General features: G+C 35.8%; 1 protein-coding gene across 11 annotated transcripts in view; it reads left to right on the top strand.

Annotated features, from left to right (window-relative positions):
* Positions 1-21,992, top strand: part of SMARCA1 (SWI/SNF related, matrix associated, actin dependent regulator of chromatin, subfamily a, member 1) — a 262,520-nt gene that overhangs the window by 36,187 nt on the left and 204,341 nt on the right. For all 11 annotated transcript variants that reach the window (XR_008289858.1, XR_008289857.1, XM_053201671.1 and 8 more), the window contains 6 exons: positions 3,559-3,669; positions 3,928-4,041; positions 13,893-14,015; positions 16,320-16,452; positions 20,271-20,389; positions 20,502-20,714. Coding sequence is in view for 9 of the 11 variants with exons in the window: in XM_053201671.1 (XP_053057646.1) it covers positions 3,559-3,669; positions 3,928-4,041; positions 13,893-14,015; positions 16,320-16,452; positions 20,271-20,389; positions 20,502-20,714 (813 nt within the window). In the remaining 2 variants the exon portion in view is untranslated. The remainder of the gene's footprint in view (positions 1-3,558; positions 3,670-3,927; positions 4,042-13,892; positions 14,016-16,319; positions 16,453-20,270; positions 20,390-20,501; positions 20,715-21,992) is intronic.

Below are 21,992 nucleotides of genomic sequence, written 5' to 3'. Positions count from 1 at the left end.
TTGTATATTTTGGATAATAGTCATTTATAAGCTATGTTTTGCAAATATTTTCTGTCATTCTGAGCCTGTCTTCTCATTCTGTTGACCCAGATTGCATTTTTTTGCTGATATTTTTAGGCTCTTTTAATCTGTGTTCTCAGTATTTCTTTGTCTTTCCCAGTTTTTACCATTTTGAAGACTATTGGTCAGTTATTTTGTAGTTTGTCTCTCATTTTGGATTTGTCTGACATTATCTCATGATTGGATTATGTATTTTTTGGCAAGAATGCCATGGAAGAGATGTTATGTCCTCAGTACATCTTACCAGGGAATATAAGATGTTGCTGTGTTGTATTGTAGGGACTGTTAACCTTGATCACTTAGTTGAGGTGGTTTCTTCTGGGTTTCTTCACTATAGAGTTACCATTTTCCCTTTGTACTTGATAAATATCTTGGGGAATATACTCCTCAAACATACCCATTGATTTAAGCATGTATTGGAGTTTGCCTGCAATAGTTATTATTGTGGTGTTTGCCTAATAGTAATTTTGTTTTCCTTTCATTCCTCCTACACTTATTAGTGGAGAGTTTTCTGTAAGGAAGACCTGTCCCTTCCCATTTATTTATATACTCAATTATTTATATCAGCATGGACTCATGGATATTTCACTTTCTGAGTTATAATATAATTTTATCATTTTGTTTGCTGAAATTGTTCCATAAGGCTGTTATATTTTTAACTCACAGAAATGAATTTTGTTAAAATAAGAAAGCTTATTTTGGATATTGATTTTACTGAAGAATGAGAGGTGAGCCATTTTAGTTTGCATTGCAACTAGTATGCTGATAATGCTCTGTTGCTATCATTAGTTCTGGTAGTTTTTAGTGTCTTCACTTACATCTATTTGGTGGTTCTATCTGTAAACTTAGTTTAGACTGTTTACGTTTTATTCTGATGAGATGAACGTGATGGCATGCATGCATAAGGTAGAAATTGTTTTCCAGATCTCATTGTGTGGTGTGAATTTTGTAAACTTTACAGTTATTTCCATGGGCTTATTGGTAATAAGAGTGTTTTATAAAGTGGAAAAATATTAAACAGCGAAAAGTCTAAATATCAGTGGATCTTCATATCTACATTCTTAGAGTAAAATTAGACTTAGTAAAATATTTGTCTTTCTAATATATCAGGTTTTCCTGTGCTTCCATTTCTAGCAAAGTAATGTACACATATAGAGAAATTTTAGTAATAATTATGATGACTTGTGTTTTTATAATTGAATGGCCAAATAAGATTTTTAAAAATATTCTGACTTGAGATTACCTTTTATTTCTGGCTTTTCATATTTTCTAGATAGGTTCAAAAATAGGTTAATATTATCCTTTGAAGAGAATTGAAAACATAGAAGAATGTTGTTTGTACATAAATCATGGGAATTATATGACGTAGATGTTCATATATGATTTGTTGAACCAGTTGCATTACTTTACAGCCATGTCTGTCCGGTAAATTGAATCATAATGACTGACATTGATCCTGAAGAAATCAACTTGAATTAGTTTGTATTAATTTACTTATCTAAAACTAATTCAGCACCATTTGGTGTTTTGCAAAGTTTGGGAATTGACCCTTAATGCTTATTCCAAGTTTGAATACCTAGACTTGCATATAAGTTTGGGTTAAATGGCCAGTACATTACTTTTGATTAAGTTAATTTAAATTATTATTGATTTATTTTCATCCCAATTGAGACATATAACATATTGGTTATTAATAAAACATCTTTTCTGTTACTATCCTCTAACATTAATTCAGTTGAGGGGAAAAAAACAAAACTCATTTCACTGAGTATTTTTATTTTATGTAAACTTACATTATACTATCTGTATTTCATAAGCTTTTAGAGTTAAAAGATAACTTAAAGGTCATTTAGTCTGACCTTTTTTGTAATTAAGAAATCCCATCTAGAGCATGTAGGACAGTTATCCAGCCTCTATTTGCATGTGGTCATGTTGGGAATCATACTCCTTGGGAGAGTTCATTTCACTGTTTTATGTTTTTTGCTTCTCATAACACTTCTTATTTGAGTTACAAGCTCCTTGATGGAAGACATTATTTTATTCATCTTTGTATCCATGACACTGACTTGTAAATAATAAAATAGGTACTTACGACATATTTGTTAAATTATATCAAGTAGCAGTTTACTTTCCCCATTGGTTTTAACCTTATGGCTCAAAAGAGAACTGTGTTCTCTTCTATTTGATAGACTTTTACATATGTGAATGCCACCATTATGTCTGTCTTTAGTCTTCCCTTCTCTGGACACTGAGAGTTTGTAGATCTCTGACCATCTTAGTCATCTTGGTTTATCATCCATTCTTAAAATAGGATACCAAGGTTGGAACTCAACCCTCAGATAGAATCAAATAGAGTGGTATTAATTATAGATTAATGGCCTCTTTTGTGTACAGGCACTAGGGTAGACACTCTGAAACCAAAAAAAAAAATATCTGAACTGGAAAACCATCTCTTGAGACTCCAGAATTTTGGATTGTCAGTTTTGCCTATTGGCTTTTAAATTGTATTTTCTAGTTAATATTGGGGTAAAGTCTTTTAATGCGACCTAATCATTGTTCACCCAACTTTGGATATTTAATAATAATTTACATTTACCTCCTGGCAGTTTATTTAATACCTTCACTTACATGGTCACATTTAATCCTAAAGTTAGGTATTACTATTCCCACTTCATAGAGGGAGAAATTAATCTTCCCCAAGTTCTACAACTGGTAAAGTGGCAGAACCTGGTTTCAAATTCAGGTCTTTCTGATTCCACTGACTTTTCCCACAGCTGTCTTACTAAGACCTTACTTCATTTTACATCTTTTTAAAAAATTTGTTTATTTACATTTGAGAGAGAGAGAGAGAGACAGAGACAGAGACAGAGTGTGCGAGTGGGGAAGGGGCAGAGAGAGAGAGAGATGGAGACAGAATCTGAAGCAGGCTCCAGGCTCTGAGCTGTCAGCACTGAGCCCAATGTGGGGCTTGAACTCATGAGCTGGTGAGATCATGACCTGAGCTGAAGTTGGATGCTCAACTGACTGAGCCACCCATGTGCCCCAAGACCTTACTTAACTCTTGATTTGAAGGGACACATGCCTGTTGTGTTGATATTCATCATACTCCATTCAGCTATTTCTAATTCATACACTTGACACAGTCACCAGAATCAATGTTAGTCTTCCATCTGTATTAGATACTGTGTATTCATTTTAACATAAAATACTAATCTGATTGTGCAAATTCTTCCCAATTACTAAGGAAGAAGTAGGGTTTTTTTAAAATAAGAATTAAACTTATTTACAAAAAAAAAAGGAAAAAGATAAGCATCCTTGAACCTGAACTTGGCCTGTATGGTACAAGGTTTTGGAACTTGGGATACATAATTGTGACATCTAAAGCAAGTTTGATTCTTCCTAATAGCTTTAGTTTTCTCATGCTTGTGCAACTTTGCTGTATTTGATTTTTTATAAACATTTTGGAATAATTAAATTCCTTGTTCTTACTGTGTATAGCTTGGGATGGTGGAATGGATCGAACCTCCTAAACGAGAACGCAAAGCAAACTACGCAGTGGATGCCTACTTTAGAGAGGCTTTACGTGTCAGTGAGCCAAAGATTCCAAAGGTAAAAAAGAATGAGCTCTGTTGTTTTGCTCTACAGCAGAATTCTCCTGTAACATGGTCTGTGATTTAGATTGGTGTATATTAGTGTGATATTATAGTCTTTAAAATATAACAACAATGTAGAAAAGTAGCTGGTATGCCCAGCCTTATATAAAGGGACTTATTATATTTATTTTTCTATATATTAAAGAAATAAAGATAAGTATGTTCACTTCATGTACTGAAAACAAATATGCGTATAATGCATTTCCCCCCATAGGCTCCCCGACCTCCAAAGCAGCCAAATGTTCAGGATTTTCAGTTTTTCCCACCACGTTTGTTTGAGCTCCTGGAAAAGGAAATTCTTTATTACAGGAAGACAATAGGCTATAAGGTAATTTTTCAAGTATTTATTATTTTTAAAAGTTTTCAGATTAGTATAATTTTTTTGAGGAGAGAGTGTATGCATGCAGGTGGGGGAAGGGTAGAGGAAGAGGGAGAGAGGAAATCTTAAGTAGGCTCCAGCAAGCGTGAAGCCTGATGTGGGGCTTGATCCCACAAACTGTGATATCATGACCTGTGCTAAAATTAAGACTCAGATGCTTAACTAAGCCACCCAGGAAGCCCTATAATCTAATCTTCTAAACTAATATAATCTGTTAAAGTAGACTGGAAAGAATTCCATTTTAATGTGAGAGAACATCAGAATAATTCAAAATAGTGGTGTTTTTAAAACCAAAGAGGAGGTTTAACTAGAAGTAAAGCATCAAACTATCAAGTCACCAATAGGATGAATTTGAAATGGGATTAATGGAGAATTATCCAATATTTCAAAAATAGTGATAATAACATTATTTTAATAATGCTAGTGTTTGGTCAGAGACTATGTAGAAAGAACAATCGAACAATTAACTTTAATTAGAAGTGAATATATGATAGATGACAGGAGGTTTTTTTTTTAATCATTTTCCTTAATAAGATCAAGAAATAATACTTTTGTATTTATTGTTCTTGGGTTGATGAAAGCACTGTTGGTGGTTATTTGATTGTTGCCACGTAGGTGTTAAAGCTAATAATAAACATTATAATGAATTTTAACATTTTAAAATGATCTTTTAGATGAGTGCCTGTGTGGCTCAGTTGGTTAAGTGTCTATTTTGGTTCAGGTCTTGATCTCAAGGTCATGAGATGGAGCTCCACTTCTGGCTCTGTGCTGACAGCGTGGAGCCTGCTTGGGATTCTTTCTCTCCCACTCTCTCTGCTCCTCTCCCCACTCACACACTCTCTCTCTCAAAATAATGAATAAACATTTAAAAAAACTTTAAAAAATGATAGTTTGGAAATCAAAACTCTTAATTTTTAAGTAGATAGGAACCCATTTTTAGTGAGTGAAATGTTTGTCACCCTAAAGCTTTCACACTGAGAGATTAAGCATACCTGGTTATTTCTATATGCTGAAACTCACTTTCTGGTGAATGGAAAGGGATGACCAAGGTATAAAATTCAGTAGTATAAACAAAATTATAAAAAATATTAACACTAGGGACTGGGTGGCTCAGTCGGTTAAGTGTCCAACTCTGGATTTTGGCTAAGATCATGATCTCATGATCTCATGATCTCATGGTTCGTGAATTCCAGCCCCATGTTGGTCTCTGTGCTGTTGGTGTAGAGCCTGCTTGGGATTCTCTCTGTCCCTTCCTTTCTCTTTCTCTTTCTCAAAAATAAATAAATAAACTTAAAAAATATTAACACTATTGTAGTTTTATGAGCTTTTCTGTTTCATGCATTGGAAGCTATGCTTTAATTTATTTTGTGAACCTTTATCACAAGTGGAACTATACCCAATTATTTTGATTAGTAGTTGTAATGTGTCTAGAACAGCTTCATGTATATAAGATGCTTAGTTCATTTATATTTTGAAAGTAGAGTGAATTTCTAGAGTATTTCTACTGTTTGTCCAGAGTGAGAGCAGTACCATTTGAAATGGAGCAAAAAAGGTTTCCTTGCTATTTATGTACTAAACTTCAATATATATAAACAGGAACAAGAAACTTAAGGTGAATATAAGTAGTTAATTATAATCTGCTTAGGAAATGTGATTAAATTTGAATGTATTGAATCAACATGACTGGATAAAATCTATCTCAGGAAGTTGTAAAAGAGTAAAAGTACCATGGTTGAACATTCAGACCAGGAGTAAAATCAGTTTCAAAGAAAGTGAAAATGGCAATATGTCAGAAGAAACTGTAAAATTAATGGAGAATTATCCAATATTTCAAAAATAGTGATAATAACATGTTATTTTAATAATGATTCAAAATAAAAATGAAAATAGTATATTAATAAAGTGATTAGTAATATTTCATGAGGTGAACAAATATACAAATATATATTATCCCACTAAAGTTATAAAAATGTTAATCGTTATATTGTTACTTTTATGGACTGTTATCAGTGAGACTTGAAAATTAATTGAAATGTTAGACCCAGTTATTAATCAAATATCTGTATAGAGCCTTTTATAATTTATGAAATCCTTTATCACACACTTCATCTGATTTCTAACAGTCCTGTGACATTGGTGTTATCTCCTCCATATAAGACATGAGGAGACCGAAGTTCAGAGAGGTTAAAAGACTTGTTCAAGTTCACGTAGCTAACAGAGTTGCCAAGGGTGCTGGTCTCAAACCTGAGTTCTCACTGTTCAAATGCTATGCTCTTTCCCCCAGGCATTCTGGGCTATTTCTGCATGTGACATAACCCTGCTTCTCTTTGCAGTCCTAAATAAGGACTGTGTTTATAGTGGTGTGACATGTTGTTTGGGAGGTAAGCCAAGTGGTAGTCAAATAGCAGCAATGAAAAAAATCATCTCTGTGGATATAACTATTCGTGCTCCTTTGGAGATACTGAAATTCTTTTCCCTGTCATAGTACAGTGCCCACCACATTCTCGCCACAACTCTGGTTTTAATGTAAGCAGTGCCTTTCATTACGGGCGGTTTGTGGTTAGGGGTGAGGTCTTACAATCATATTTGGGTAGTAGCCAACTGGAAGGAGATGGAGGAGAGAGAAACCTTAGTAGAGAGAGGAATGAAGGGACAGCTGCAGAGGGTGACAAGAAGCAGGCAGGTGGAAGGAGGGAGGACAGGGATGAATGAGGAAAGGGAAGATGGCATGGAATCCACGCTATGGCACCTTGCTGTTTTCTCTTCCTCACCTCCCAGAGAGAAGTAACAGGAGAAGGGAGTATGAGTGAAAGGAGGGCTGTTTTTCATTCAATTCATATTTACTGAGGACTCCTCTGTGCCAGGTCCTATGCCGTGCACTGATGATAAAGTAGTGAATAAGACAGACAAGGTCCCTCAGTGCATGGAACTTGTGTTTCATTGGAGGAGATGGATATTAAGTTGATACAACAGAGTAATGGCATTAGTTGTTTTCTGTGCTTACAGAGGGTGCTGCAAGGGAACATGATATGGGTATAAAATGTGGATTGGGAGATCAGGGAGTTGGTCCCTAAGGCAGTGTCATTAAGTTGAGATCAGAGAGATGCACAGGAATTAGCCAAAGTATGAAGTGTGGGAGAGAAGAGCTCATCAGAGAAACCATAGGTACAAAGGTGTTACAGTAGGAAGGAGGATTGCCCCTTCAGAAACTGAAGGCAGACCAGGGTTGGTAAGGAGTGATGAGGGAGAGGGGTGAGATGAAGTTGTGGAGTGGGTCATTAACTGAACATTAATTGTAGGTCCCATTAAGTTGAACTTTAGCTTTAGAGCGAAGGAAAACCATTGAGACGTTCTTAAGGTGGAGGGGTGAGTGGGTCGTGAAATACTAATAGCAGTTACCTATTTGGTCCTTACTTGTGTTGCTTTCTGTTCTAAGTTATTTAAAAAGATTAGCTCGGGATGCCTGGGTGGATCAGTTGATTAAGCGTCCGACTTCAGCTCAGGTCACAATGTCACAGTTCGTGGGTTCGGCCCCGCGGCGGGCTCTGTGCTGACAGCTCAGAGCCTGGAGCCTGCTTCGGATTCTGTGTCTCCCGCTATCTCTGCCCCTCCCCCGCTCGTGCTATGTTTCTCTCTGTCTCTCAAAAATGAATAAACGTTAAAAAAAATTTAAAAATAAAAAGATTGGCTCATTATCCTCCTAACAGCCCTGAGACTGTATTTCTGTTTTACAGATGGGGAAACTGAGGCACATAGAGGTTGAGTAATTTGCCCTAGGTTAAACAACTTTTAAGATGTGGAGTATGATCAGATTTACATTTTTTAAAAGATCACCCTGGCTACATACAGAGAATGATGACTTTACCCAGGGACACCAGCCAGGCGGCTGTTGAAGGATGAAAAGATGAGAGAAGATGATGGCAGCTTGGAGCATGGTGGCGATGGTGGAAGGAGAATTTATCTCCTACCACTCTACTAGCTGTGTGTTCTCTTCAGCCTCATCGTGGATTGTGTTTGTGTCATCTTAAGACTTGCCTTGATCCTCCATATGCATATTTATTTAGTTGAGGATTTATAACACAAATAAGAGTACATTCTGGATGTTGGCTCTTTCTGAACCTTGTCTCTTCCATTCTTTACCAGGGATGCAGATCTGAGCTAAGGTGTGTGCTTCAATTGGGTGCGTGTCGTATTGGAGTTGAGACTATAGGCAGAGGAGCATGGCATGCTAGTCCTCTGCAAAAGTTTTTTTTTTCCCACGACCATGTGATATTAATAACTGTTATACATATCTTCTCAGAGGTATCTAACATTTTTCCCCCTATAGCTATAGAAAACTCACTAGAGCCACAAAGTGAATGGAGCAATGGTTTATTCTCAGTTGAACACAACTGCTACAGTGAAACTACCTGGTATTCTCAAAGCATAGTTAGGTTCTTAAAAAGGACTCTTGCCCCCTTTCTGCTTAAAGGATTGTTGGGGAGAGAGGTGTTGTCTTATAGCTGGGGGTATTGTGGTGCACGGTACTGTTTTGTCCATTTTGAGCCCCCATAGTCTTATTCTGTAGTGATTTTGGGTGGGTCTGGTTGGGGGCTCTGTACTTTTGAAGCACTTAGTAAAGAACATTTTTTTCTCCAGAGCCTGCCTATTTGCATTTTTAATTTTATTTTGTTTTTCCCCCTGATACTCAGCACAACAAGGTCACAACAATATTGCTCATGATAACATCTGGAATTAAAGCGTTTTATTTTACTTGAACCTGAGAAGTTTTGTTTGTTTTGTTTTGCCCTAACCACTTGTTGGATAGCAGTGCATCATGTGCCAATTCTCCCTGCTGTCTTAGCTTTGACCTTATTGCAAGTTAGACACATTCAGAAGCTTTACTGCCCTTGCAACTTAAATGAGTTACTCAGTGTGTTTAATCACTTGTTCCCTGAAATCTTTCTATTGGAAGAGGATGACTTCATTGAAATTTCGATTGCAGAATTAAAAAAAAAAACAGAGGATCTGTAAGTCCCATTGAGTCTAAGATCTGGTGTGAAAGACCTGTGCCATATTTGAAGCTGGAGAAAGCTGTAGAACATTCTAACATTTATCTTCAATAAAATATTCTTTAGGGACAGATACAGACACTTGACAAATGGAGAAAGTTCTATAATCTCTGTGAGTTTTGGTAATGTGCCATCGTGAGCCAGCTGTTTGCAGTGGCAGGACAGTACCATGTGCTGATTTCAGGTCACTACATGACTTTGTGTGCCACTGCATTTAATTCATTGTTCCATATTTCTATGAAAGGCTTCCTAAAACTCATTCTGACCATGACGAAATTTTTTTTCACTTTTCAATGGAACACAGCTCTTAGTTGCACATTCCTTTATGTCTGACTAGAAATCCAAGTAATAATGGAGATGTTTCCTCTCGAAAGATAACTTTTAGTTTATTGTGGCTGTATTAAGTGTTACTGGGGGGAGGGGCATCAGTAAGACATACAGTATGAATATTTCAGGTAGTGTGTAGGTATCTCTATGATTTATTTACTTAATTCTTATATAGCACTTTGAAATCACTCCAGGAAGTTTAATGCTGATAAGAACATATTTATAAAATATGTACAAAACTCACGGAGATTATAGAACTTTCTCCATTTGTCAAATGTCTGTATCTGTCCCTAACGAATTTTTTATTGAAGATAAATGTTAGAATGTTCTACAGCTTTCTCCAGCTTCAAATATGACAAATGAAAAAATAAATACCTTTTAAAGATGAATATTATAGGAAGAGATATGGGAATGTAGGCATTTTGAGTAATTTCTAATACTAGAAATTTTAGCAGTTAGGTATTTTAATTAAAATAGTAAACATAACACAGATGAAGTCCTTCTAAAGTTTTGCTGCACTGAAAATATTAGCAGTAGATGTGGAAAAAGTAGTCTGCCAAGGAGCCTAAAATCTAATGGTGTAATATAGTATTATGATTTTGCTTTTGTTAAAGTTCAAGGGGGAAATTTTTAGTATTGGGTATATCTGCATAGGAATGAGCAGTTTATTTTGTGCAGGTATGTTTCCAGGTGTATTTCCATTTTCTGGCATAAAATTAGATGTTTATAAAATATGTACTTTGTTAAAATGGTTTCTGGACATGGAGATTTTGAAGCTATTTCATAGAGAAATATCTTAAGATTAAATAAGTTTTTCTCAGTTAAAATTAAAACTTAAAGTCACAGTAATTTCATATATCACCAAGGGTCTATTAAACTTTTTTAAAAAAAATGTTTTTAATGTTTATTCATTTTTGAGAGAGAGAGTGCAAGCAGGGGAGGAGCAGAGAAAGAGGGAGACACAGAATCTGAAGCAGGCTCCACACTCTGAGCTGTCAGCACAGAGCCCAATGCGGGCTTTTGAACTCATGAACCGTGAGATCATGACCTGAGCCAAAGTTGGATGTTTAACCGACTGAGCCACCAGGCACCCCAGGTCTATTAAACTTTTTAAAGCTCTGTCTGTAATTTTTTCCAAACATTTTGTTATGTAAAAATTTTAACCATATAAAAATATTGAAATGATTGTATAGTGAACACCTACATACACACCACATATATTCTTCAATTTATATCTTACTATATTGGCTTTATCACCTATTTGTCCGTTTCTCCAGCCTTCTAGCAAATGGATATCCAGCTTATTTTTTATGCATTTCAGAGTTGCAGACCTAAGTATATTTCACTCAGAAACACTTCAATGTGCATATTATTAGCCAGTGTTCAATATTTATTTGATACTTTTTTCAAGGTAAAATTAGCATACAATGCAATGTATAAATCTTAAGTGTTTCATTCATTGTATTTTGACAAATGTATATTTGCAGAACTAAACCCCTATGGAGATATAGCATATTACCGTCACCCCAGAAAGTGCCTCTTCCCAGTCAATCTCTATACTCACTCCCCAGAGACAACCACCGTTCTGATAGTATTTTCCTCCATAGATTAGTTATTTATTCTAGAATTTCACATTAATGTAATCATGTGTTATGTGTAAGGTGTTTTTCTCTTAACATAATGTTTTTGAGATTCATTCATGTCCCATTCTTGGTGGCTCATTCCTTTTTACTGCTAAGTACTATCCCATTGTAAGGATATACCAGTTTGCTTATCTGTTCTCATGTTGATGGACATCTGGGCTGTTTTCTGGCTTTTGGCTGTTGGGGGTAAAGCTGTGAACATTTTTGCAAAAGTATTTTTTTAAGTTTATTTATTTATTTTGAGAGAGTGCAGAATGGGTAGAGAGAGAGGGAGAGAGAGAGAATCCCAAGCAGGCTCTGCTGCGGAACCTGATGTGGCTCAAAACCACGAACTATGAGATCATGACTTGAGCCAAAATCAAGAGTCAGACACTCAACTGACTGAGCCACCCAGGCACCCCTTTGTAAAAGCCTTTGTATAGATAGATATGTTAGGAATGGAATTGGTGGTGCGCCTGTAATTTAAAAATTGAATTTAGCTATTGAAAAATTATTTTATATATATATTTTTTGATAAAAGTTATTTTAGTCATGCTTGTCACTGGCCTGCATTTCATTTTTAATTTATACGTTTTCCATTTACATTTGTAACCATCTTAGGCCAGGTGATCATACCTCATTTCTAGATTATGGCCGTTTAGCTGGTTTTCTTGCCGTTTCCACACTTCAGTGCATCCAGCACAAAGCTTCCAAGTGAAAACACGTTTTGACACTTTAGTCTCCTATTGAAAAATCTCCAGTGGCTTGCTGTTGTGTACTGTGTAGTTTAAAAGGCTTGTAAATCTCTCTCCACCTGGCCTTGTTTCTTACCCCTTTTCAACATAAACCGTGTATGATCCTTCCTGGCATTGCTTTTACTGGTTTTGCTCCTAGTGTTCCAGCCTCAAATATTGTTTGCCTCTTCTTCAGCTCCCCAAATCCTTAGAGTTTAAAATTCCACAACTGGGTTGTGAGGCTTCCTGTAGGCAAGGACCATGTCCACTTATTTTATATTCCAGTGAATACCTGTCATGGTGCTACAGACATAATAGACATTTAGTCTGTACTTACTAATTTGATTGTCTGGTACTGATGATTGCAAATGAACCTGTTTTTTCAGTAATTCTTTTAAAATTAGTAGGGTTTACATTTAAAAAACTACTGGATACAATAATTTAAAAATTATTATGAAAATATTAAAAATTGTTGAGTGTCTGACTTCGGCTCAAGTCATGATCTCATGGTTTGTGAATTTGAGCCCTGCATCAGGTTCACTGTTGTCAACGCAGAACCTGCTTCTGATCCTCTGTCTCCCCCCCACCACTCTCTGCCCCTCCCTGGCTCACGCTTACTGGCTCACTCACTCTCTCTCAAAAAATAAATTAAAAAATATTTATTTTCAAGTTACACTATGGTTTCAAACTCTATGAAATATGTACAACAATTAGAAAAATGTACTCTGATGTGTATCATAATTACATTGTAGTAAAACCATAAGGAATGAGTTGTTTATGATAGGTGTGCATATCAAACAGTGGAAGGCTTAGTGTCAACCTGTTTTTTTTTAATTAAAAAATTTTTTTTGTATTTATTTTTAAGAGAGAGAGCATGAGTGGGGGAGGGACAGAGAGAGAAGGACAGAGAATCTGAAATGGGCTGTGTGCTGACAGCAGAGAGCCCGATGTAGGGCTCGAACTCCAGGACCTCAAGATCATGACCTGAGCCAGAGTTGGACGTTTAACTGACTGAGCCACCCAGGTGCCCCAACCCTTTTCTTTTCATGTTTAATGGAATACTATAAAATGCAGTACACATGTTAGGTACTTGCCCTCTTATGTTACTTACGTTACTGCAGATGGACATAGAAATGGTGTGAGGCTTTGGGCTGAGTGACTTAGTTTGTCAATCCATACAGTGAATGCTGCTGCAAACTGCTGAGCTGTACTGGTTGTGTTCACTGTGACACACTGGACATAGGGGCTGCGGTTTTGAGATACAGGTGCCTGGCTGATTGCTTGCTTCCTTGGAGACCTGAGCTTCTGTCCCCACTCTTTTGGACTTGAACTCTCTTCTTAGTTGTCAGTTTATCTGTAACTCTGTATCCTAAACACTAGAATTTCTGTTGGTCATTGCTACTTTATCTTTTTCTCTTGACTGCTGATTGCATCACAGCTGTTCGCATACTCTGCCACCCTTTCCCTCTTACATATATTCTCTATATATGTAGAGTGTAGAGTTTGGGTTCTTCATTATCCTGTCACTTCTTCCAGTCTTGGCATTTTATGTGAAGTTGCTCTCCCTTTCCATGCCCTGGCAGGCAGTAAAATCATTCCTTTCTTTTTGCATTTTGAAGTGATCAGAGCATTGAGTGCATTGCACTTCTCTACCCTGGTCTATATTGCCAGGTGTGTATGAGTTCTTTTTGTACTGCCAAACTTTTTGTTTCTTCTGGGCTTGAAATTTTATTGTATAATGTTAGTGTTGGCATAATGGTATTATTGTTACCACCATATATTACAATATTACAAGGATGTATTTTGTTCCACAGTTATAAATAAATCTAGAATATAATGTGGCATTTAGCTGTGGGCTTAACTCTACAATACCACATGGCACATTTAAAAATGGTTTTTATTTTGGTAATAGCATTGTAGTAAGAACGTGGAGAGGATCCCGTATCATTCTGGTATGGCTTTATATTGTTTACTGTTGAAATAACTCTAAGATTGATACGTATATATATATACCCTTAATTAATTTTTCTCAACAGTTTAATTAAAATTCATCTCTTGATTTATAGGTCCCACGGAATCCTGATATCCCCAATCCAGCTGTGTCTCAAAGAGAGGAGCAAAAAAAGATTGATGGAGCTGAACCTCTTACACCAGAAGAGACTGAAGAAAAAGAAAAACTTCTCACACAAGTAAAATATTTTAAGTGGCTGAAGTGCTTCTTCATTAACCAGTAGAAAAAGAAAAAAAACAGATCACATTTACCTTTTATTGTATGGGCTGATTAGACACATCAGCAACACTCAGGGCTATTTTGTAAACATACATTTAGATCAGATATTCCTCTTTTTTTTAATCCCATTTGTAGAATACATGCATTTGGAAATGCTAGAGAATACATAAATGCAAAATATAAGTGTCAGTTATTACTAAGAAGACATATTTTAGCAATTATACTAAACTCAGTTAATACACATACGAAGCTTGGTAGACAGTAATTACGAGCATATTCTTCAAAGTTTAAATTTATTTCATTTTTGTGAACTGTCCTCTGAAATTGTACTCTACTAATATTTTATTAGAATAATTTCGTAATTCTCAAAATGCTTTTTATCCTTTCTTGGAAAGGACTTTCATATAACAATGAGAGATTTCTGAACCTGTAATGTGATTATTGTATAATTAAAAGCTAATAGTTATTAAATAGGGAACATTTTCATTTGAACAAAATATTAATGCTTTCTGGTCATTGTTGGTTTAATGAGTTTTATGAGTATAGAAGTAATACACAAATAATCTGTAGAAGATAAAAAAAAGTTACAGTGTAAAAGACCCTTGCAAGATAATAAACAAATGTACTGGATGGTACCACCTTAGTATATAGAAAGTTGCTAGCAAGATTTATTTATTCAACAAGTTCTTTTGAAAAATATGCAAAGCACAGTGCTAGGAAAGTTGGCCACATTAATTATTGAAAGATAGTTTTGTATTTTTATCTTATTATATAGGTCTTTGTTATGATGTGTAACTTTACTGAATGAATTTTTGCAAAGTATAATCATAAGTTTTGCAGCCAAATGCCTGGAAGTCATAAAGTTTAGTTTGACAATGTAATTGCTTTGGCTGAATATTAGGACTTACCACAGAATAAAATAAAACATTTAAATATTCATGTTGTATTTTCACAATTTATTTCCTGAACACAAAAGTAAAGTTCTGGTCTTAGAATACTACTTGGCTTGTAGTATATGGTGAATGTACAGTATATTGTGAATACACATTATCAACTGAGAAATTGCTTTAGTTTGTAACTAGAAGTAAAGTCAATTTTTTTTTGTTCCTCCTAGTAGTTGAATTCATCTTTAAACATCTTTCTCTGGTGCCTTAAATAATTAATCTTAATAAAAAATCATGGCAAAGAAACAAAATGTGGGGTCACCTGAAATCTTCATCAACTAAAAGCTAGGGATAGAGTTTTGAACTGCCAGTGATATCACATTTTTATGGGTTGGGAAATAAGAAGTAGAAAACAAATTCTTGGTTTTGTGATTTCACAGACATGCTAATAATACCAGAGATTTAAAACAGTGATTAAACTGTTCAATCTTTTAATAAGGAAATTGGGTGGGACCAGTCATATTCTGATTATACAGATTCTATTTTATGAATACAATTTTGAATAGAAATTATTTATTCACAGTACAGTTGACCCTTGAACAATGTGGGAGTTAGGGATGCTGACCCCCCCATGAAGCTGAAAAATTTCCTGTAATTTTGACTCCCCCAAAGCTTATCTACTAATAGCCTACTGTTTACTGGAAGCCTTACTGCTAACATAAATAGCAGATTAACACATACTTTTCATGTTACATGTATTACATACTGTATTCTTACAATAAAGTAAGCTAGAGAAGAGAAAATGTTATTAAGTATATCATAAGGAAGAGAAGATACACTTATAGTGCTGCACTGTATTCATCAAAAAAACAAAAAAAACAAAAAAACAAACCCACCTGTAATTTGGAATGCTATAAAGAGTATGAAATATTTTCTGCATTCTTATTTTTCCCTCTAAGTTTTTTGGATTTAATGCAACCACATTCCTTTCTTAATTTACATGGGAACAGATCTGAAAAAAAACTGTTGAAGCACTGAAATATAAAGGACTTCATTTTTATATTAGCATTTTTATATCAGTGCATTTGTGTTTTAATGTAGGCATCTATAAAATACGGAATTAAAAACTACACAATATCTTGGAACTATAAATCCATTTGTAGTACTTAGAAGTATATCTCTTCATGATAGAAAATCAGTTATTTTTATAACACTCAACTTCTGATTCCAAAAATACCCTGGGATTTTATAAGGAGGAACATTTTAAGTCTTTCAAACTGTTTTTAATGTATCATTGTAAAAAACATGTAGAATAATAAATGGATAAATGGATTTGCTAATTTAACCTCTGTTGATGATGCTTAATATTTTGTTCACAGGGATTCACAAACTGGACTAAGCGAGATTTTAACCAGTTTATTAAAGCTAATGAGAAGTATGGAAGAGATGACATTGATAATATAGCTCGAGAGGTGGAGGGCAAATCACCTGAAGAGGTCATGGAGTATTCAGGTTTGTGTATAACTTTAAACATAGTGTTTAATTGTAACCTATTCATTTCTTTAGTATCAATTTAATTGTATCATTGTTCAGAGATCTTTTAAACTATTAAGCATAAAGTGTAGGTAACAGTATAAAATGTAATTGTATTTCCACGATAAGATTATAAGATTTACCTAAATAGGCTGCTATTATCCTTAGCAGTTAGCTTATCGAGCCAAGTAAAGTCCTAACGAAACAAGGGTAGCTGTTAAATGAGCATTGACAAAATGAGTTTCCCACTTACCCATCTCTGGAATTTGATCCTCTTATGGGCAATTCAGATCTGAGACTTGAGGTTCAGAAGATTGAATTTGTGTCTTTCTAGGACATCTTTGAAATAGAAGATTCTTCTCAGGGAATTGAGGTCCTCAAACACCCTTAGAGTTCTAATCAGCTCCAGACAGGTCATGTGGATTCCATTAACTTGAGGCAAGCTGGAATAGATCTAAAAAGACTGCTAGAATTATTTTTAATTTTTAAATTTTTTTAATTAAAAGAAAATTTTTTAATGTTTATTCATTTTTGAGAGAGAGAGAGAGAGAGACAGAGAGAGAGACAGAGAGAGAGAATGAGAGAGAATGCAAAGCAGGCTCCAGGCTCTGAGCTGTCAGCCCAGAGCCCAACATGCGGCTCGAACCCACAAACTACAAGATCAAGACCTGAGTCGAAGTCAATGCTCAACCTACTGAGCCACCCAGATACCCCCTACAATAAATCTTTTGATTGGTTCTGGAATCCTCTCCCTTACTTAGCTGTGTCTTTGGTCTTGAAGCATATAGAGTTAATATGAATGCCCATGTCGCAGCACATGGAACCTCAGGCTTCTGAAAGAAATCTTAGTAAAAATAGGTAATTATCTCTAGCAAGTTTTCTATATGTAGAACAGGAATTTTCTTACTTACAAATAGGTTGAACTTTCAAATTTAGTCTGAGTATCAGCTATTTAGAATCTAGAGCATTTTTTTTCCCTTATAGAAACAATATTACAAAGTAGGTTTAGGTTTCTGTGCTAACCCCTCAAAGCCTATGTGGCTTTAACAGTTGAAATTCTGTGTTTTTGCCATGAAAAATAGCTGGGAGAGGATACTAATAAATATACCAAAAATTAATATAACCTAGGAACAGCTTTTAATTTATCTGTACTGTTAGTGCTTGAAGAAATCCAGGTTTAATAAGAGAAAAGACACTTTTTCTTTTGGAAATCAGAGAGGGTTTCTGGTGATTAACAAGGAATTTAGAGGCTGATTATATTGAGCTTTTACTTCATATAATACCAAATTTATGAACTTCCTTTTCCTTGATTCCAGTATAGCATTACTATTACTTGTAAGCTTTATCACATAAGTTTACAGCATTTGGGGGCTTAGAAAGGGTAAAAATAGATGAGAAATTCTAACAGCATTTTCATTCTAATGAAAAGAATATAAGAGATTTTGTGCGGAGAGATTTTCCAAAGTAGAATTTTCTTCAAAATAGCATCAGTGTTTATGAAATTGCAAGAAAAGAAGTGATTCAGAAAGATACCGTATCAGATGTTCTCTCACATTTGACACTAAGCCCGGTGGCAGGACTGGCTCAGCACGGTTAAATTGGGGCCATGTCACAGGATGGGGAGATCAGAATGGTTTCATGTAGTTGGTTGCAATAAAAGAAGTGTATATAATTGGCTGTTCATATCTTCTACATAGCAGGCATTTGTATGCTGAATGAATAAGAGAGAATGAATAAATGAACAAAGGTGCTTATAAAAACCAGAGAGTGACAGTTTCTTTTGTGATGCTGAGATGGGTGGTTAACGTCCAGCGCAAAGAAGAAAATGGCCCACTAATGTTCAGATTGTGTGCTATAGGTTGAATGTTTCCCCCTCAAATTTAGATGTTGAGATCCTAACCCTCAGTGTGATGGTATTAGCAGGTAGGGTTGGGAGGTGATTAGGTCATAAGGGTGGAGTACTCACGAATGGGATTAGTGCCCTTATAAAAGAGACCCCAGAGAGCTCCCTTGCCCTTTCCAGCATGTGAGGACACATTGGGAAGACCATCATCTATGAACCAGGGTTTGGGCTCTCACTGGACTTGGAATCTTCCAGCACCTTGATCTTGGGACTTCTCAGCCTCCATAACTGTGAGAAATAAATGTTTGTTATTGAAGCCCCCCCCCCCCCAGCAAATAAAAATCAGAGAGCACTAACATTCCTTTTGTGATAGGCTCTAAAAATGAAAAACTTGAGAATGTAGAGTATTCCATTAAAAGGCCTTTCGGGGCGCCTGGGTGGCGCAGTCGGTTAAGCGTCCGACTTCAGCCAGGTCACGATCTCGTGGTCCGTGAGTTCGAGCCCCGCGTCAGGCTCTGGGCTGATGGCTCAGAGCCTGGAGCCTGTTTCCAATTCTGTGTCTCCCTCTCTCTCTGCCCCTCCCCCGTTCATGCTCTGTCTCTCTCTGTCCCAAAAATAAATAAACGTTGAAAAAAAAATTAAAAAAAAAAAATAAAAGGCCTTTCACTGGGGCACCTGGGTGGCTCAGTCGGTTGAGCATCCAACTCTTGATTTTGGCTCAGGTCATGATCTCATGGTCATGGGATTTAACCCTGCATCAGGCTCTGCACTGACAGCACATGGCCTGGTTGGGATTCTCTCTCTCTCTCTCTCTCTCTCTCTCTCTCTCTCTCTCTCTCTCTCAATAACAAACAAACAAACAAACATTAAAATACCCTCCACTGAAGTCATAAGATGTGACCTAATGCAGCCAGATCATTTAGATCATATATAAAATTTGGGTGACTTTGTGTTTTTTTGTTTTGTTTTTAAGAGAAAAGACTATTTCAGGTAAGTTTAGAAAACAGGGTACAGGTTGTTGGAAATATTGTAAGTTTAGTGAGTGGTTCCAAAAGTGAAATAAGAGTTTTGGTAAGAGTGGCGCTTAGGTGGCTCTCAAGAGTTCTACTCTTGGTTTCAGCTCAGGTCATGATCTCTGGGTTCATGAGATCGAGCCCTACATTGGGCTCTGTGCTGACAGCACGGAACCTGCTCGGGAATCTCTCTCTCCCTCTCTCTCTCACATGCACTCTCTTTTGCTCTCTCTCAAGATAAATTTAACAAAAAGTTTCAGTAATAAATTGCTGCTTCATAAGAAGTTTGAGTTGATAATGGGTTTTGTTTTTGTTTTTTCTTGCTAGGAAGCTGTGTTCTCTAAGTTTATATGGCTACCTCTCTCCTGTTTCACTTTATGTGTTTGGTCCCTTTTATATCATGTTTGAATGAAAGCATAGCTTAAATTAGTGTCTGTAGTATCTTTAAAAATTCTAGTCATTTGAGATTGATAATTAAAAATTCTATAATATTTCATGAAAAGAAATTCATTAACCTAAAACCTTCTTGTTGAGGTGTTTTAAATTTTTTAATGTTTATTTTTGAGAGAGAGACACAGAGCGTGAGCCAGTGAGGGGCAGAGTGAGAGAGAGATAAGCCAAAGCAGGCTCCAGGCTCTGAGCAGTCAGCCTAGAGCCCGACGCAGGGCTTGAACTCATGGACTGGTTTGCAAGATCATGACCTGAGCCAAAATCGGAAGCTTTAACTGAGCTACGCAGGTGCCCCAAGGTCTTACTTTTAAATAAAAAGGGGTATTTAATAATTGAACATATACACATATACAGATGAATCTGAATCTTAAGTTTTAAACAGTGTAAGTTTACTACATCATGCCCTGTTAATTCTTTATTCTATAGTTCCTTGGATTCATTTGTTTAAGATGGTAGTACATTTATTGAAAAGTAATAATTGTGTTTTTCAGCTGTCTTTTGGGAACGTTGCAATGAATTACAGGACATTGAGAAAATTATGGCTCAGATTGAACGTGGAGAAGCAAGAATTCAACGAAGGATCAGTATCAAGAAAGCCCTGGATGCCAAAGTACTTTATTTCATAATTTAAAAATTATTATTAGATTGTTTTAATTGATACAGTGATTAGTTTTGACTTATTACACATTTAGTTAAAATCACTATTTTGTTTAAATTTATAGATTGCAAGATACAAGGCTCCATTTCATCAGTTACGTATTCAGTATGGAACCAGCAAAGGAAAGAACTATACTGAGGAAGAAGATAGATTCTTGATTTGTATGTTACACAAAATGGGCTTTGACAGAGAAAACGTGTATGAAGAATTAAGACAGTGTGTACGGAATGCTCCTCAGTTTAGATTTGACTGGTTTATCAAGTCTAGAACTGCCATGGTATGTATTCTTTTCTTATTTCCTTCAACTTTTTATCTTGAAAAATTTCAAATGTCATATATTCCTCATTTAGATTCTTTAATGGTTAACATTTTGCCACATTGGCTTTCTCCCCCTACCCACATATACATTTGTACATATATACATAGAATCTGTATGTACACATAGAGCCTATATTTTGTATTCAGAAATATAGGAACATACCTATATTCAGAAATACGTATCTGTATCTGATATTCATAAATATACATTCTATATTTCTGAGCCATTTGGAAGTAAGTTGAAAAAATCATGAGTGTCCACCTCTAAATACTTAAACATTTATCTCCTAGAAATAAGAACTTTTCCTTACATAACCATAATACCTTTATCCTACCTGAAAATGTGAACATTGATTCAGTAATGTCATCTGGTATACAGTCCCATGTACAGAATTTTCCAGTTTCTCTCAAAGTGTCTTTCATAGCTGTTTTCTTAAATTGATGATCTAGGCAAGGTTCACATACTGCATTTTGTTGCTGATCCTCTTTAGTCTTTTTCAATCTACAACTTTTTGTTTTTCATGACAAATGGCTTTTTAAGGTACCTGAACTTACTGTTTTCTAGAATGTCCCACTTTTTTTTTGTTAAAAAACTTTAATGTTTATTTTTGAGACAGAGTGTGAGGAGGGGAGGAGCAGAGAGAGAGAGAGAGACATACAGAATCTGAAGCAGGCTCTCCAGGCTCTGAGATGTCAGCACAGAGCCCGATGCGGTGCTCAACCCACAAACTGTGAGATCATGACCTGAGCCAAAGTTGGACGCTTAACCCACAGAGCCACCCAGGCACCCCATAGAATGTTCCACATTTATCTCGCTCATTTTTAGATTTAGGTTAAGCATTTTTGGCAAGAATGTGACGTAAGTGATGTGTACTTATTGCATCACGTCAGGGGACACGATGACATAGGTTGTCCCCCTCTTGGTGATGCTAAGTTTGATCACTTGGTTAAAATGGTGACCACCAGAGCTGTCCACTTTAAAGGTATACTTCCCTATTTGTAATTAGGCAGGAGGTGCTTCACACTGTGTGAGCAACTTAAGGATTTATTTTCAATGAGAAGGAATTGTTGCCTAAGTGAGTCTTTAAAAGAATATTATGAGACAGAATAATTAAGTAGAAAAGATATTTTAGCTTCATGCAATTTACTTTGTTACTTCCTAATGTAAATTGTGTGCCTGTTAAATTTTAATGCTGCTTAACAGAGTTCAAATTGATATTGAATGGTTTTTAAAATG

The sequence above is a fragment of the Acinonyx jubatus genome, chromosome X (assembly GCF_027475565.1).
Source record: "Acinonyx jubatus isolate Ajub_Pintada_27869175 chromosome X, VMU_Ajub_asm_v1.0, whole genome shotgun sequence".
Taxonomy (NCBI): domain Eukaryota; kingdom Metazoa; phylum Chordata; class Mammalia; order Carnivora; family Felidae; genus Acinonyx; species Acinonyx jubatus.
The sequence above is the reverse complement of the archived record's forward strand: the minus strand, read 5'-3'. Positions and strand labels throughout refer to the sequence as shown.